The sequence below is a fragment of the Platichthys flesus genome, chromosome 16 (genome assembly GCF_949316205.1).
Source record: "Platichthys flesus chromosome 16, fPlaFle2.1, whole genome shotgun sequence".
In the NCBI taxonomy this organism is placed as follows: Eukaryota; Metazoa; Chordata; class Actinopteri; order Pleuronectiformes; family Pleuronectidae; genus Platichthys; species Platichthys flesus.
In genome coordinates, this window is record NC_084960.1 from 15,610,061 (window position 1) to 15,623,979 (window position 13,919).

The following is a 13,919-nucleotide window of genomic DNA, read 5'->3' on the forward strand; positions in this document are numbered from 1 at the left end:
TGGCAATGAGGGGCCTCGCCAACACTGTTGCAACGCCCCTCGTCACCTATGGGTGCACTTGACAGGCTCCTGCAGGTATAAGGCGTCGCCACTAGATGTCACTATCGTTGCAGTCTCCGGCTACCAGCTGTAGGGGTTGTCACAAAGCTGTTACTGGACTAACGTCATCATCAGCTGCTCTCGGGACGATCTGTCTCTCAACTCAGGGCCCCTGGTAAATACATGTTTTGCCAAATCTGTTGCAACGCCCTGTCACCTGCAATTTAAAGGATCTCCACTAGATGTCACTATGTCCCAGTCGTTGCAGTCTCCTGTAGCTAACTTATGGCGTGGGTCAAAGAATTGTTGTTGCAGTGGACTAACGCCATCATCAGCTGCTCTCGGGAAGGGCCCCCTCTTAGCTCATGGGCCCTGGCAACCGTCTGCCTTTCCTACCCTGCTCCTGCCCCTCGTCACCAATGGGTGCTCCTTACAGGCCCATGTCTGTAAATGATCTCCACTAGATGTCACAAGATGTTAGCTCCTGAGGGGGTTTTGTCATGTATCACTCAAGTTCTCCCTCTAACCTTGTCCCACAGAGCCACTGAACAGAGACACTATTGTACAAAAAGAAAGAGATTTTATTCACAGTTTTTTTCCCTTTTATTTGTTACAGAGGAAAGGTGTGGAAGATTCCAGGCACTGTAGTGGAGACAGCTTATGGCAAAATGAAGGTGATTTCATAGTTGCAGGAAGGAGCGGGGGAGAAAGAAATCGAAGACTTGAATGTTTTCTTTCGTCCCTTTCTCTCCCCTCCCTCTGTAATTTTTAAACACTTTCTCAAGAAAAAGAAAAGTTGTCGTCACTTTAAGGAGGCAACTTTTTTCCCTCTCTGACCTGCCAACGCTCTCCCTCCCCCCACCTCTTCTACCCAGGAGGACCTCTTCAAAATTTGGAATGAAGCCCTCGACTTTGTGTAGCACCTCTCAGCTATAAAACCCGTTCCCCTCTCAGAGTCTGAGGGAGGCAGAGGGACACGTTTCATTCACACTAGCACCTCAGAGGCTGAAGTGACGGTGCAGACCAAGGTGTAGAGGTGAGACGGCAGAAGATTGTTGGCCAGGAAAGGAAAGGTGTATAAGAGAGGCTTGTGGATGGAATTTTTTTGTTTTAGGATCATTTTATTGAAAATCATCCCTATTCCCCATAAGCACACATAGACAGCCCATGGGCATCAAGCCTCTCATGTGTCCTTATGACAAGTCTTTGGTTTGAACATGAGTGGCTGAGCACATGGGTTAACACAGAGGGTGAGCAGGCAGGAGGAGGAAGAAAGGAAAGGGAAGAGAAGGCAGAATAGCAAAGGGATTGTTTTCTTTCTTGTCTTCTAGCTTTCTCTTTACTCCTCCTTCTCTTCTCCGTGTGTGATGACGTAGCAGATGTTCTTGTAGTCTACGTTGCCGGCAACATCGGGGGGGAAGGCGGCCCACATGTTCTTAATCTGAAGGGGGAAAGTAGGGTTGTAAATTCAGCATGACACAAGGACACAAAAGCACCACTTTTGTAAACTCTAAGAGGAAGGTGGATTTACCTCATCCTTGGTGAACCTGTCACACTGAGTGGTCAGGAGCTCCTCGAGGCTGGAGACGACAGAGAGGCAGAGTTTAGGTCATGAATTCAAATAATTCCTATTAGAACATGAATAGTAAAATTATTTTAATAACATTTGTAAATAAAAATAATGCTCACAATTCCTTCTTGATGGATCCAGTAGCCTCGGGGTCCAGGACCTTGAAAGCGGTAAGGATAACGTCCTCGGGGTCAGCACCTGAAGGGGACACAAGGAAGAGGTTAAATCTACTGACTGAGATGGAGGGAGTCCATCATTTGAAATCTCACTTAGTAAAGTACAGGTATGAACAACAAAGTGTTGAATATAAAGAATTTCTTACTATGATTACTGTATTATTGAATTAATTGTAAATTGTGATTCATATATTGTTACAACAAAAACACGTATTTGTTAGAGCTGGGGCTCTACTTTAGATATAGTACTGAGTAGATACTCTCTAACCACGCATCATATAATGTGTTATAAGCTGACCACATGTGTGTTGAGTGTTAAGAGGGGTAAGTACTCTCTTCAGAAAAGTAATGGAGCAGAAGTCTGAAGAAATGGAAATGCACAAGAACAGGAGAGTGACCGTTCAAATGTGTCGCTCACCCTTCAGCTTCTCTCCGAACATGGTGAGGAAGACGGTGAAGTTGATTGGGCCGCTGGCCTCCTTGATCATGGCCTCCAGCTCCTCATTCTTCGTGTTCAACTGACCTGCACGCCACAGACACAATGGATCATATTAGGAAGGGAGCACGTGAAAACCCACGTACGTTCTTCATGCACCCCTTTAACAGCGCAGATTAGATGAACTCACCCAGAGAGGCCAGCACGTCCCTCAGGTCGTCTTTGCTGATGATGCCATCTCTGTTCTGGTCAATGATTGTGAAGGCCTGGAGAGCAAAGAAGAAAAAAGAGAAGCAGAGTTGATGAGGAGGGGACAACTGACAGGCTGAGACTTCTTCACACTCTCAGGGACCCCTCCATTATCACTTGGTGTATTAGAGTGGCAGCTGGAGATTCTCTCTAAACTTAGTGTGGAGAGTCAGACCTGACCATGGTGGCATTAAGGGGGGGCAGGGGGGGGTGCTAAAAGGGACCCCCCCCCCCCTCAGTCTTTTCTTACATGTTAATTTGGGAAAGTATCATTCAGGGAACAGCTGTCTGATCTGCTCACTCTCTGCAACGTCTATGAAACTTAAGATAACTCGGTCTTGGACTTGAACCAACCTTTCTCGTAACCCCCCCACCCCACCCTCTGTCTCTCCCCCTCTTACACACACACACACACACACACACGCTCTCTCTCTCTCTCGCTCTCTCATACAAGCTTCTTTTGCTTTGACAGATACACCCCCCCCCCCTCCCCATCAACACCACCCCCCACCCCCAAATCTAGCTACTATTTTTCCATCCTTTGCATCGTGCTAGGATCAGCCTGATCATCGTGTCTTACATTCCCTTGGTGGCACTCAGGAAGCCTGTATCACTTATCACAGGAGGAATGTTTCCTCCAGTCGCAGCACATATCCCTTGGCAACAGGCTGAAAACACGGACGCCATCAAAATCCAATCTCTTAGCAGCACGTCCTTATTAATTCCCATCCTCCTGACCTCCCTCAACTCCAGCACATGTCCCTTAACACCTCGCTTTTACACTTGCTCCTGCTGCATTTGGCTCTGCAGGGATTCGGAAATGGAAGATACTCAAGGGTGTCTGAGAAAAGCTCAAAGATTAAATGTGCAATAAGAATATATATCCTTTTTTTGGCATTATGACATGTCTGCCGTCCAGTTTTCTACTGTACGAAGCCGCTCAGCCTTTAACAGCAAACTGAGGGAGAGGTCTGAGTGACAGCTGTGCGGCTGCAGGGAGGTCGGAGGTGAACGAAATTTGGAGAGCTTCGGATGGCGTCAGAAACTTCAGAGCTCCCCCTAATGACATTCTCGCCCTGATTAAATTGGGAAGGGAGCAGAGGGAGGGGACGAGCAAAGAACGCCAACTGCTGTGAAAATGGATCCGAGAGCTGCTCGCCCAAACTCTAATTTTGGTCACACTCTCGAAGAAATGAAACTGCAATCGCAACAAGTTTAACTGGGAATCTTTCACCAGATAAGCAGAGGCGACACAGATGTGCGATCCCAGCTGAGGCTGCCGCGAGTCACGCTCCCAGGTGGAAAACAGGAGCTTCCTTTAGAGATGGAGTGTCAAACCTCACCTCCTTGTACTCCTGAATCTGGCTCTGCTCAAACATGGAGAACACATTGGAGGAACCACTGTCTCCTGCTGCCTGCCTCCTCTTGGCCTTCTTTGGTGGCTGGGGGAGAAACACATGGGAAATTAAATCTTCCACTACAATCATGCATGTTAGTGTTGCACGGTGCAGTGGTCCCCAACCTGAGCAGTTTCCACTTGCATATATCCAGCAGAAAATAGAAATTTTCATGTATCTATTGCAATATATGTTTATATATAAAGTCTAGAAGGCTCAAACTAAAAACAAAGATTAGAGGAAACATTGGAGTTTAAATTAACATGTTTTTTGGAACAGAACATTATAGTCCGATCAATCATCTCAAGAACCCTCAGATTTAAAATGGGATCCCAAGTAAAGTTCCCGGCCCTCAGGTTTAAAACCACCGCAAGTTCAAATACAGTCCCCACGTTAGTAAAGACCTTTACGATCTCGCTAGCACACATGACTATGAGGTCTATGCATCCTTCTCCTTAAGTTGGTAAACTTTTGAGTGCATCATGTAAAACAGCACATTATAGAAACCAACTGCATCACCCAAAGACCGCTGTTATCAAAAAATGTAAAATCTCCCCAAAAAGTGATGACACGAGTTTTTGTTACGATTATCTTTTAGCTTTGCATCAGAAAGCAAAGTTAATCCGTAGTGCTGGTGGGATTCCCCCGTAGATATAATCCAACAGCGGCGTGCAGAGATGAAGGAACCGTGGTACTCACCATCTTTAGACGGATTGAGTGGAGGTTTAGATGATCAAGAAAGAGAAGACAGGGTGAAGCCGCATCATACAAACATCCCCTGAGGTTTATATACCCCTGCCCAGGCCAATCTAACTTTAGCCACAGCCTCAAGTTTGGATTGGGATAAAAAAGAGAGAGAGGCTGTGTGTGGGAGAGAGAGAAAGAGAGCGAGTGGGAGGATGTCAAGGATGAACTGATGGGCAAAAATGGAGGAGACAGAATGGCGGGATGGTGTATCACCTTACAGGAGATCAGAAATAGACCCAGGAGTCTTGGAATTAAGTAAACCTGATAGCTGAGGGACCATGCCGCAGGTTCGCGGTCCCACGTGGACTAATAAGGACATTCGGGACATAGATGCTCGTTGGACCGCCGGACAGTGTCTCTCCACCCTCCGTCCATCCACCTCCATCTGCTTGAGCAGATCTACAGCAGCTTTATTTTTGGTTTGTGATGTCCGATGTGATATCACAGACTGAGATACAGGCAATCTATATCCTCAGCAACTGATCCAGCTTTTACCCTTTATGTGCACGGCTCGGCCATCTTATTTAGAGTGGTGACAAAGCAACGATGCAAAGTTTAAATTTGGGATTTTCCCACAGAAGTTGGAATGAGAGAAGGTCCCCAGTGAGGACAGATATGTACGCTGCGGTAGCATTAAATGTCTGGTTCATTCATTGGATGAATTAAAAATATCTGTTCACACAACACGGAGGAAGACATGTTCCTTATTGTTTGTTTATTTGCATTTGAAAGCCAACAATGGTCAAATACACCGAAGCAAAATGCACGTGGGTAAAATAAGAAAAGTTATCTCAAATGATTTTATTTTAAATATATATATATTTATATATATACATGTATATATGTGTTTGAGTGCATATATATACACATATAAACTCAGTATAAATACACACATGTTTGTATTACGTGCTGTTTTTCCTGTTGACTATTAAGGACACATATCTGATAAATATATTTATACCTCTTCTTGGCCAACTCTCTCATGGTGAATTAAAGATTAAGGGCATCATCTGGGAAGTTATTTAATTACAAAAAAGAAATTGTAGTTGTGACTGATTAAAAAAGTTCTAAAGTTAGCTCTCAAGAAACCATCGATAATACTCTTTAGATCACACAGACACAGTCCTGTATTGCATCTGTTAACAGACAGAAAGTTCTTCTTCTGCTCGTCTTTTATCATCGTCATCCTTGTTTTGTTTTGTTTTGCCATCATTACAGTCTGCGACTTTGTTGGCCATTATTTTAAACTGAGAAGCAAAATAAACTAAACTAAATAAGAAACCCAGGTGCTGACTCAACTGTGGGACTGTGAAGTAATTTAGTCCAGTGCTTTCCAACCACAGGGCCGGGGTCTTGTGACACATAAATAATACATTTGAGGGGTCCTGAGATGATTGACAGGGTTGGAAAAAAAGAAAAAGCAAAGTTCAACAACAAAATACTTTTATCTAGTTGTTGTTTTTACTTCATCTATCTATCTATCTATCTATCTATCTATCTATCTATCTATCTATCTATCTATCTATCTATCTATCTATCTATCTATCTATCTATCTATCTATCTATCTATCTCTCTATCTATACGTGAGAATACCTGTTCTCTATTAAATCAGGCTGATGAATGAAATCATTTTATATATGAGTAAATCATCTTGGGCTTTGGTTAACAAGATACATCTGAGGGGCCGTGTTCTCATGAAATATTTCAAGATTTTAACTATAAATAACTAAACAGTTTGTGAGAAGTTTAAAAGGAGAAATGTGTGTATGTTTGTTGGAGCTGTGCATTTTATTCAAGCAAGCAACCTGATCCAACTAGTGCGTGGCTATTTAGTACCGTGTTGCTTTATACAAATGTTGACTTCTTTCAGTTTGTTTGTGGTGTGTGCGTTGTGTGTTGTCTGCGTTAACCAGCCGACGACATGACAAGTGGGCGCACCGTTAACCTCTGTCTTCACTCCTGCTCTCTCACCTCTACAAAGGTGTGTGTCTGCTGATCGAACCTCGGTCCTGAACACTTTCCCACCTATCTGCCCTGGACTCCCCTCCCGCACGTCTGGCCCTCATGTCCCCCCCGCCCCCCCGTGAATATATGTGGATTACTGGGCAGAGTGATGGCAGCAGACATTCCCCCGGAGAACATAAAAGGGACAGCTGAGGGTGACCGAAATAGCTAAATAAACTTGACAGTCTGCCAACGCGCCGAGGCCCCGGCAGCAAAATGCTTCCCTTCATTTGTTTTGTCAGGTTTTTATGTCCAAATTTACCTCGGAGATAATCTGTGCTCATTTCATTAACAACTTTGTAAATCTCATCTGCTGGCTGAATTTATTTTTGCTCTCGACTCGTGGCTGTTTTTGTTTCCACTCAGCGATGAGTCACGGCTCTCTGCTCCCTGCCGGTTTCCACTCCACCTGCGATCATCCGGATCAGACGGTCATTTGTTTTTCTTGCTCGGGACATCCAGCGCCGGGCGAGAGCTGTCGGTCCGGCCCTTGAGTTCCCTGTTGACCTTTGACCTCTGGTTCACCACCTTGTTGTAGGAGCGGCATGTGTCACAGCACAAGTTTGACACGTAATTTTCACTCTTACTTTCACACTTTAAAACTTTTCATATGGCAGTGTAACTCAGAAGGAATGTGTGAAAGCTTTTGTGGAGTTTAAACAACTGAACGGGACTTTTAACAAACCACATTAAGCTTTTTTTAAATAGACAATCCCTTAATACTTAAGATATTTTAAGAATGTTAAGGCATATGTGTGTGTGCTGGGTTTGAAATTAGTTCAACACATAACTAATTTAGAATACAAGGATAATATAAAACAGATTCAGCAGTTTTTCTGGTTTGACATATTCCTTGCGATCAGAGGCCATTTTACTCTCTGTTACACTTTTTTATATTTTCAAAAACTTGATAATAATCAAGTTTAATAATGACTAATAATAATGACTTTTTGTTTTGTGTTTAAGCATAAAAATATGCCCACATGATATTTTTGATACATTCAGCCTCATTTTTCTTCTAATTTCCTTTTTAGATTTATATTTTAAGTATTTTACACTGGTCGAGGGTTAAGGTCTGAGAGTGTCCCGCCTTGTACAGATTGTAAAGCCCTTTCATTTGTGAATATGAGCTATACAAACAAAGGTTGACCTATTAATTGATTAATTACAGATCAAATGCTTGTTGTAAAGGAATGTTAATGATTGTGCTTTGGAAATCAGCCTTGAATTAAAAATAAATAAGAGAAATAATTGCTACTTAATATTACATTTATTAAGATGATAAGATAAAATAAACTTAACTTACTTGTCACAGAAGCAGATAATCTAAATGAGGTAGACAGGAGAACCTGTGAAAGTATGAAAAATAGAATAAAATAGCCAATAAAATCGAATTAGATGCAGCCTGATTGAATTTAAGGGAACAGTTTGAATTGGGGAACAGTTTCACTTGAATCTCCTACTTACTCTTATTGAACACAGTCGGGAGTCACTTCGTACTTCAAGGTTTCCTAATGTACGTAAGATTTAGTGCCTTCCCACGTCCCAAGTATGAAGTCCTCATAGGTGAGGCTGAGAGCTTGTCTACGTTCCAGACGTACCAGTCGTGTTAAACACTTATAAGAATGGTCTCTTTTTACGATGTCTTAACAGGCTGCTATGCAGGGGAAGTGTTCCCATACAGATGTGTGTACATTGCAAGGGGGCCCTGGCTGTAATGCAAAACCTCCTGCCATGCTACTTTGCAGCCATCTATCATTTTTTACATGATCGGTATGTCTGTCTCTAGGGCTGGAATGTGGAGAAGCTCTCAGCTTGACCTATGCCGGAGGACCTCAGAGTTCCTGTTGTAACGTTATATGTTTTGTTATTTGAGTCCCTCCAGGAAGGTGTCCCAACAATGGGCCCACAGTAAATCTTCAAGTCACTTATCAGCTCGGACTGTTTTTTCAATGTGGTGGGATTGAACTTGAAAGAGGAACGGCAGCCGAATAAACAGCTTAGTGAAAAACAACTATGCATCAAAACAACACCCTACTATGTGCATGTTACTGAGAATGTTGCTTTGTCCTGTTAACAGTGGATTTAAGAGAAATGACACGTGCTGTAATGAGCCCAGGAAATTAGTGGATAACTTAATTTAAAGGCACACAATTTTCCAAAACAACTCTTTCTGTCTATTGAATATTACTGCCTATAAATACCTATAAACAAACACCTGAAAACGAATGTCCATAATTTCTAAATCAATCACAAGGGATTAAACTCTCACTACAGTGACAGCTCAGTGAATCTGCGGCGCCATCTGCTGGTCGCATTCCTCCACTGACTCTATCATGTCACACTAGCAAAGCTCAGTGAGGTGGAAAGTAACATCCCAGCTTTTACTGTATTTTCACTTTATATGAGATGAAAAAAAACTTCCAGAGTACATTTATGTATTTGTATTTGGCGTCACTCTGCCTTTAACAAGGTTAATACTCAAACAGCAGAAGTAGACGAATACTTTTTTTTGTTAGAGATAAAAATTGTGTATCAATATCTTAGACCCTGTTCAGTTAGTTGAGAGATTCAAATACAAATTGTATTGTTTCATGCTATGAAATTATTCAACACTATTAAACGGTCCCATAATACATGGATGAAATGAAGTGTATCATTTGTGAGTATTTAACTGTTGTTGTAAATGTTTCACTTTCAGATCCTGGTCTTGGTTAAAAGCTGACACTTTATGAGAACAGACAATAATAATAATGTTTTGAGTAACTTTTCCAACTGTGATAAGTCAAACTGCTGTGAGGAGAATGTGTCTTTAGATGTTTCTGTTTGTTTCTTAGTTAATCCCATGGACTCTAGGGCTTCATCATTGCTCACACAAATTATAATGAATCTGTCTTAGAAGGGAAACGTGAGACTGAGCATATCTACAGGTGTCTGTGGAGACTCGGACTCGAAGTTGGAGGTTTCAGTTCGTCTTTGATAAACATCTCAGTTCCTCTCAGAGTTTCTTCACTGTCACTTCTACTTTTTGACTCCAGGTCGATGAGATCTCCATCCTCTCCGGCGGCCTGTCGACTCCTCAGCCATTCCTCTCTTGCTTTCCTCACCTCTTGGCCATAATAGTCGTGAAGTTTGCTGAAGTCCTCGAGTGGATCAAGACCCACCAAAGGCCATTCACCATGGCAAGGCGCCGGCCCATTGAGCGGCGTGACGAGAGCGTTTCTCCTGGACCAAGGTTTCGGGGACTTTTTAGCTGCCACTTTTGGGTTGGGTATTGAAGGTGTTTGTGAAACACTGCTGGCACTGAAGCTTCGGCCCTCTCTCACTGCTGCTGTCGGCCCCTGCACAGGGAAGAGGAAGCTGGTACTGGACGGTTTTAGAGCAGAGGAGCGGAGATGGGGTTCACCGGAGCATTGCTGCTGTTTAGCCTCTGCAGATAGAAAACAGGGAGTGATATAAATAGGTTTTTAAACCATTTTAGAAAGCAGTTTAAGACAGAATGAGCAAATACAGCCAATGAGATGGTATCAGGAACAAACTAGAATCAATAATGATGCCTCTTCCAACCAGTGCAGTGTCACTTGACATATTTGTTTCTATTTGAGGTCACTCTGACATGTTGACCTCCGATCACTGAAATGAATCAATTGATCGTTGGGTCCATGAGACAACTGGTCACAATCCTAAGACATTTCCTGAAAGCGGACTTGAGATATCCTGTTCAAGAACATGTTATGTGAAGCCATTGTGACCTCCCAACTCTAATCATATCATCCTTGAGTCTATATGTGAATGTTTGTGCAGATGTAGTGAAACTCCCTATTGTCTTTCTTTAGGTATCGTACTCACATACGTTTGACTACGAAATCGTATCAGTTCCTCTATCAATGCTATTTTATCAAAGTGTTTCAGGGCCTTTGCGTTCCCAAGAAAACAACCTGTTTTATAAGGTCAAAGCAACCTTGACATTTGAACATAAAATTCGAATCCGTTCATCTTTGAATCTAACCGAACATTTAAACCAAATTTCAAGAAATTACCTCAAGCTGGTCTTGAGAAAACAAGTTCATGAGAATGGACATAAAGTTGCATCTGTATAAATATGTCTTTGGCTCAGTAAACAGAAAAGGCCTCAACCTCTTCTATCTCACCTTCATACTGGCTGCTCAGGTCTCTCACCAGCAGGGACAGGTAACAGTGACTGGCCGACAGCAGGGCTTTCACCCAGCTCTCATGACTCTGACGATCCACTGCTGCAAATCTGTACGTTTTCAGTCCGGGCCCTTCAAACACCAGGGAAAAGGCAAACTGTCCATCACTCTCGGAGCGTCTCACCGCGCACCCCTCCAGCACGACGACCCCCAGCAGGTGCCGGTCAGCCGGACGCTCCTGGTAGAAGAGCAGGTTTGCTTTCAGGACGAACCACCGCCGCTGGTAGCTGGCATTGCGCTCTTTCTATAAAGACGTGTGTCAAAGTAAAATAGGATTATTACACTTTTTTTTACACCGTGTGGAGGGATTCAGCCATTTCAATTTGTCTGTGTTTTATTCTCACACCTTTTTGTAGAGATATCCTTCTTTATCTACAGGAGACGTGCACGATAGATAATGGGTCAAAATCTTCTCATGGAGCTTCATCTCAACACCTATAGATGAGACACTGGGTTTACATTTACAGGATATTTACAGTTTGCCGGTAAAATAACTAAATACCATCTTATTTTCATTAACTTCCATGATATATTCTTTTGATTTGGACTTTTTCACATTGAACAAGAGTTTTCAGTGTTAGGAAAGTCACAAAGTTTACTTTGATGTAAAAACTTCTTGATACATATATTTGAAGAGAAGCTTATGGATCTTTTTTACCTACACATGTAGTTTTATCCTTTTTTGACCATGTAAAGTACTTTGCAGCTGTATTTTGAAAAGTAATCACAATGTCACAATGTATGAAAAATACTGACTGTTATAAAACAAGTTGCAACGAGCACTTTGATATAAATCATCAGTCTAATTTCATATAGTAACACGTTGACATGTATCTTCTCTGTTGAATTTATAATAATTTTAATTATAAATTAGAGATAGGTTGACACTGAGACAGATAGATAGATAGATAGATAGATAGATAGATAGATAGATAGATAGATAGATAGATAGATAGATAGATGATAGATAGAAAGCTAGATAGATAGATAGATAGCTAGATAGATAGATAGATAGATAGATAGATAGATAGATAGATAGAGAGATAGATAGATAGACAGAAGACTTACCTCACGTATGTTGAATCCTTCACATGCTTATTCTTCCTCACATTCTTTACATGACTTTCATTTGCAGATTTTCTCTTCTCGTCCTCATCGTTCCTGAACGTGGACTTGATTGTTTTCTCTCCCTTCGATACGACCTGATCCAGACGATGCTTGAATATATCGTCTCAGGTTACTAACACTTCTCCCTTGGGTACGAGAGGGCGACTGTTGAAATATAAATAACTCGACCCACTTCCTGGTAACAAAATCCTGACACATTACACTGTGCGCTCTCTCCTCTGTGCCGCAGTCGACCTTGAGCTGAAGAGGCCACACGCAGCTGAACCCAACCTGCAACCTGGAAGTGAGATGCTGCATGTTTGAGGTCTCTCGCTTCTGCATTTGTGAGACTTTTCTCGGTTTCAGATCTGTTTTATATTTATTCTTGGATTTTGTGAGCACGAGTCCCTTCTTCAGATCGATAGGTAGATACTTTATTGATCCCGAGGCAAATTAAGACATCCAGTAGCACACAAAACAGCCAAACACAAAAGCATAAGAATAATAAAATGTACAAGAATAAGCACACTTAATCTGCAGTGAGATGCTGGTCTAGCCACCAGAAATACCGTGTGCAAATGGAGATATTGACAATACAGCAATTTGAAGTATTAGATGATTGAAAAATGGAGGTGAGAGAAGCAGAATAAGGTAACAAACGTAACCACCCACTGCCACTGAATGTGCTCCTCTGCCTAGTCAGTGCTGTGCAGGGGATGGTGAGTCCACAATGTCCAGCAGGTTGTTTAGGCTTCTTATATCTGCCAGTGATGGGAGGGGTCCCACCCCAGAGCCAGGCTCTACTCACCAGTCTGTCCAGCCTGGTAGCATCTCTCTTCTTCATGCTGCCTTCCCAGCACACAGCAGCATTAAAAAAGGTTCCTCCCAACAACTGATTTCAGCTGCACTTTCCTGCAGATGTTAAAGGACCCCAGCCTCCTCAGGAAATAGAGCCGGCTCTGCCCCTATCTTTGGAGGGTGTCTGTGTTTGCTGCAGTCCGAGGTATTTGTAGGTACTGACCGATTCAACATCAGCGCCCTCGATGTGGACTGGCTGCAGATGTGGCCTGGCCCTTCGGAAGCCCACAACCATTCCTTTGGTGTTGGAGGTGTTCAACTGTAGATGGTACGACCTCCTCCAGGATCCTGTACTCTCCTTCCTGTCTGTCCCACAATTGCAGTGTCACCTGAGCACTTCTTCATGTGGCATGACTCAGAGTGGTGTTTGAACTCAGAGATGAAATGTACATAGCTTCATCAGGCTTATATGATGAATATTTGGTATCAAAATTAAACAAGAAAAATATTGGTGTCAATAATAAATTAAATAAAATAGAAATTTTGAAAATGGCCTCTTTAAAATGTGCCCTAACTTGTTGACTCTATTCTCAGGCAGCTTTTTTATCCTTCTCATCCTAGTGGACCTCAAGGAATTTGACATCTAAAAGAGTCCACAGTGTTAAGACTCATCAGGCCTTTGCTTACATGACTGTGGGGCCCTTCTCATACAGCGCATCCCCAAAGTGTGAATCAGATGCTAAAACCAAACTAATATATCCAGGGAGGAGAAGGTTTTGAATTCCTGCACTCTGAATATGAGGTTTATCAAAACAAACAAAAAACTGATATGCCCTGGACTACAAAGACCAGAATATATATGTTTATATGACACCTTAATATCTGTTAAGGTATCAAATTCAAGATATGAAACAACAAGTTTACTATACCCAAACAGAAAAGGAGTCAAGGACACATCACACACAAATGAGACTTACAACTTTTTACTGATTAACAAAGAGAATTACTTTACAATCAAAATAACGAATAGTTGCAAACCCTTAATTGCATTCTTTTAAACAGTTTCAAATGTGTACTTTTCCTCTGCACTTTTCTGCTGTAATGTTTTAATCTCAGTTTTGTAAATATATGTTTTATTTTTACTTGTATTAACATTGTATGGTGGTTTTATGTATATATAAAGC

General features: G+C 42.2%; 2 protein-coding genes across 2 annotated transcripts; both read right to left on the reverse strand.

Annotated features, from left to right (window-relative positions):
* Window positions 1-599: 599 nt before the first annotated feature.
* Window positions 600-4,719, reverse strand: mylpfa (myosin light chain, phosphorylatable, fast skeletal muscle a). Its single transcript, XM_062407202.1, has 7 exons — window positions 4,567-4,719; window positions 3,814-3,912; window positions 2,412-2,487; window positions 2,204-2,308; window positions 1,729-1,807; window positions 1,571-1,619; window positions 600-1,480 (listed from the first exon to the last, which is right to left on the reverse strand). The coding sequence occupies exons 1-7, from the start codon at window positions 4,567-4,569 to the stop codon at window positions 1,379-1,381; spliced, it is 513 nt and encodes a 170-aa protein (XP_062263186.1). The 5' UTR covers window positions 4,570-4,719; the 3' UTR covers window positions 600-1,378.
* Window positions 4,720-7,932: 3,213 nt separating this feature from the next.
* On the reverse strand, window positions 7,933-12,204 carry pheta2 (PH domain containing endocytic trafficking adaptor 2). Its single transcript, XM_062407212.1, has 4 exons — window positions 11,899-12,204; window positions 11,177-11,265; window positions 10,771-11,074; window positions 7,933-10,049 (listed from the first exon to the last, which is right to left on the reverse strand). Exons 2-4 carry the CDS (start codon window positions 11,255-11,257, stop codon window positions 9,544-9,546), a joined length of 891 nt encoding a protein of 296 aa, XP_062263196.1. The 5' UTR covers window positions 11,258-11,265; window positions 11,899-12,204; the 3' UTR covers window positions 7,933-9,543.
* Between the last annotated feature and the right edge of the window lie 1,715 nt (window positions 12,205-13,919).

What these genes read in the sequence shown, in the direction of transcription:
- mylpfa (XM_062407202.1), bottom strand. An exon ending in GGACGTGCTGGCCTCTCTGG is followed by an intron (nt 2,309 to 2,411) that starts GTGAGTTCATCT and finishes TGTGGCGTGCAG; the next exon opens with GTCAGTTGAACACGAAGAAT. An exon ending in GTTCGGAGAGAAGCTGAAGG is followed by an intron (nt 1,808 to 2,203) that starts GTGAGCGACACA and finishes TGTCCCCTTCAG; the next exon opens with GTGCTGACCCCGAGGACGTT.
- pheta2 (XM_062407212.1), bottom strand. Translation starts at nt 11,257, where the DNA reads ATGAAGCTCCATGAGAAGATTTTGACCCATTATCTATCGTGCACGTCT. An exon ending in AAGGATATCTCTACAAAAAG is followed by an intron (nt 11,075 to 11,176) that starts GTGTGAGAATAA and finishes ACGTCTTTATAG; the next exon opens with AAAGAGCGCAATGCCAGCTA. An exon ending in CCTGAGCAGCCAGTATGAAG is followed by an intron (nt 10,050 to 10,770) that starts GTGAGATAGAAG and finishes TTCTATCTGCAG; the next exon opens with AGGCTAAACAGCAGCAATGC.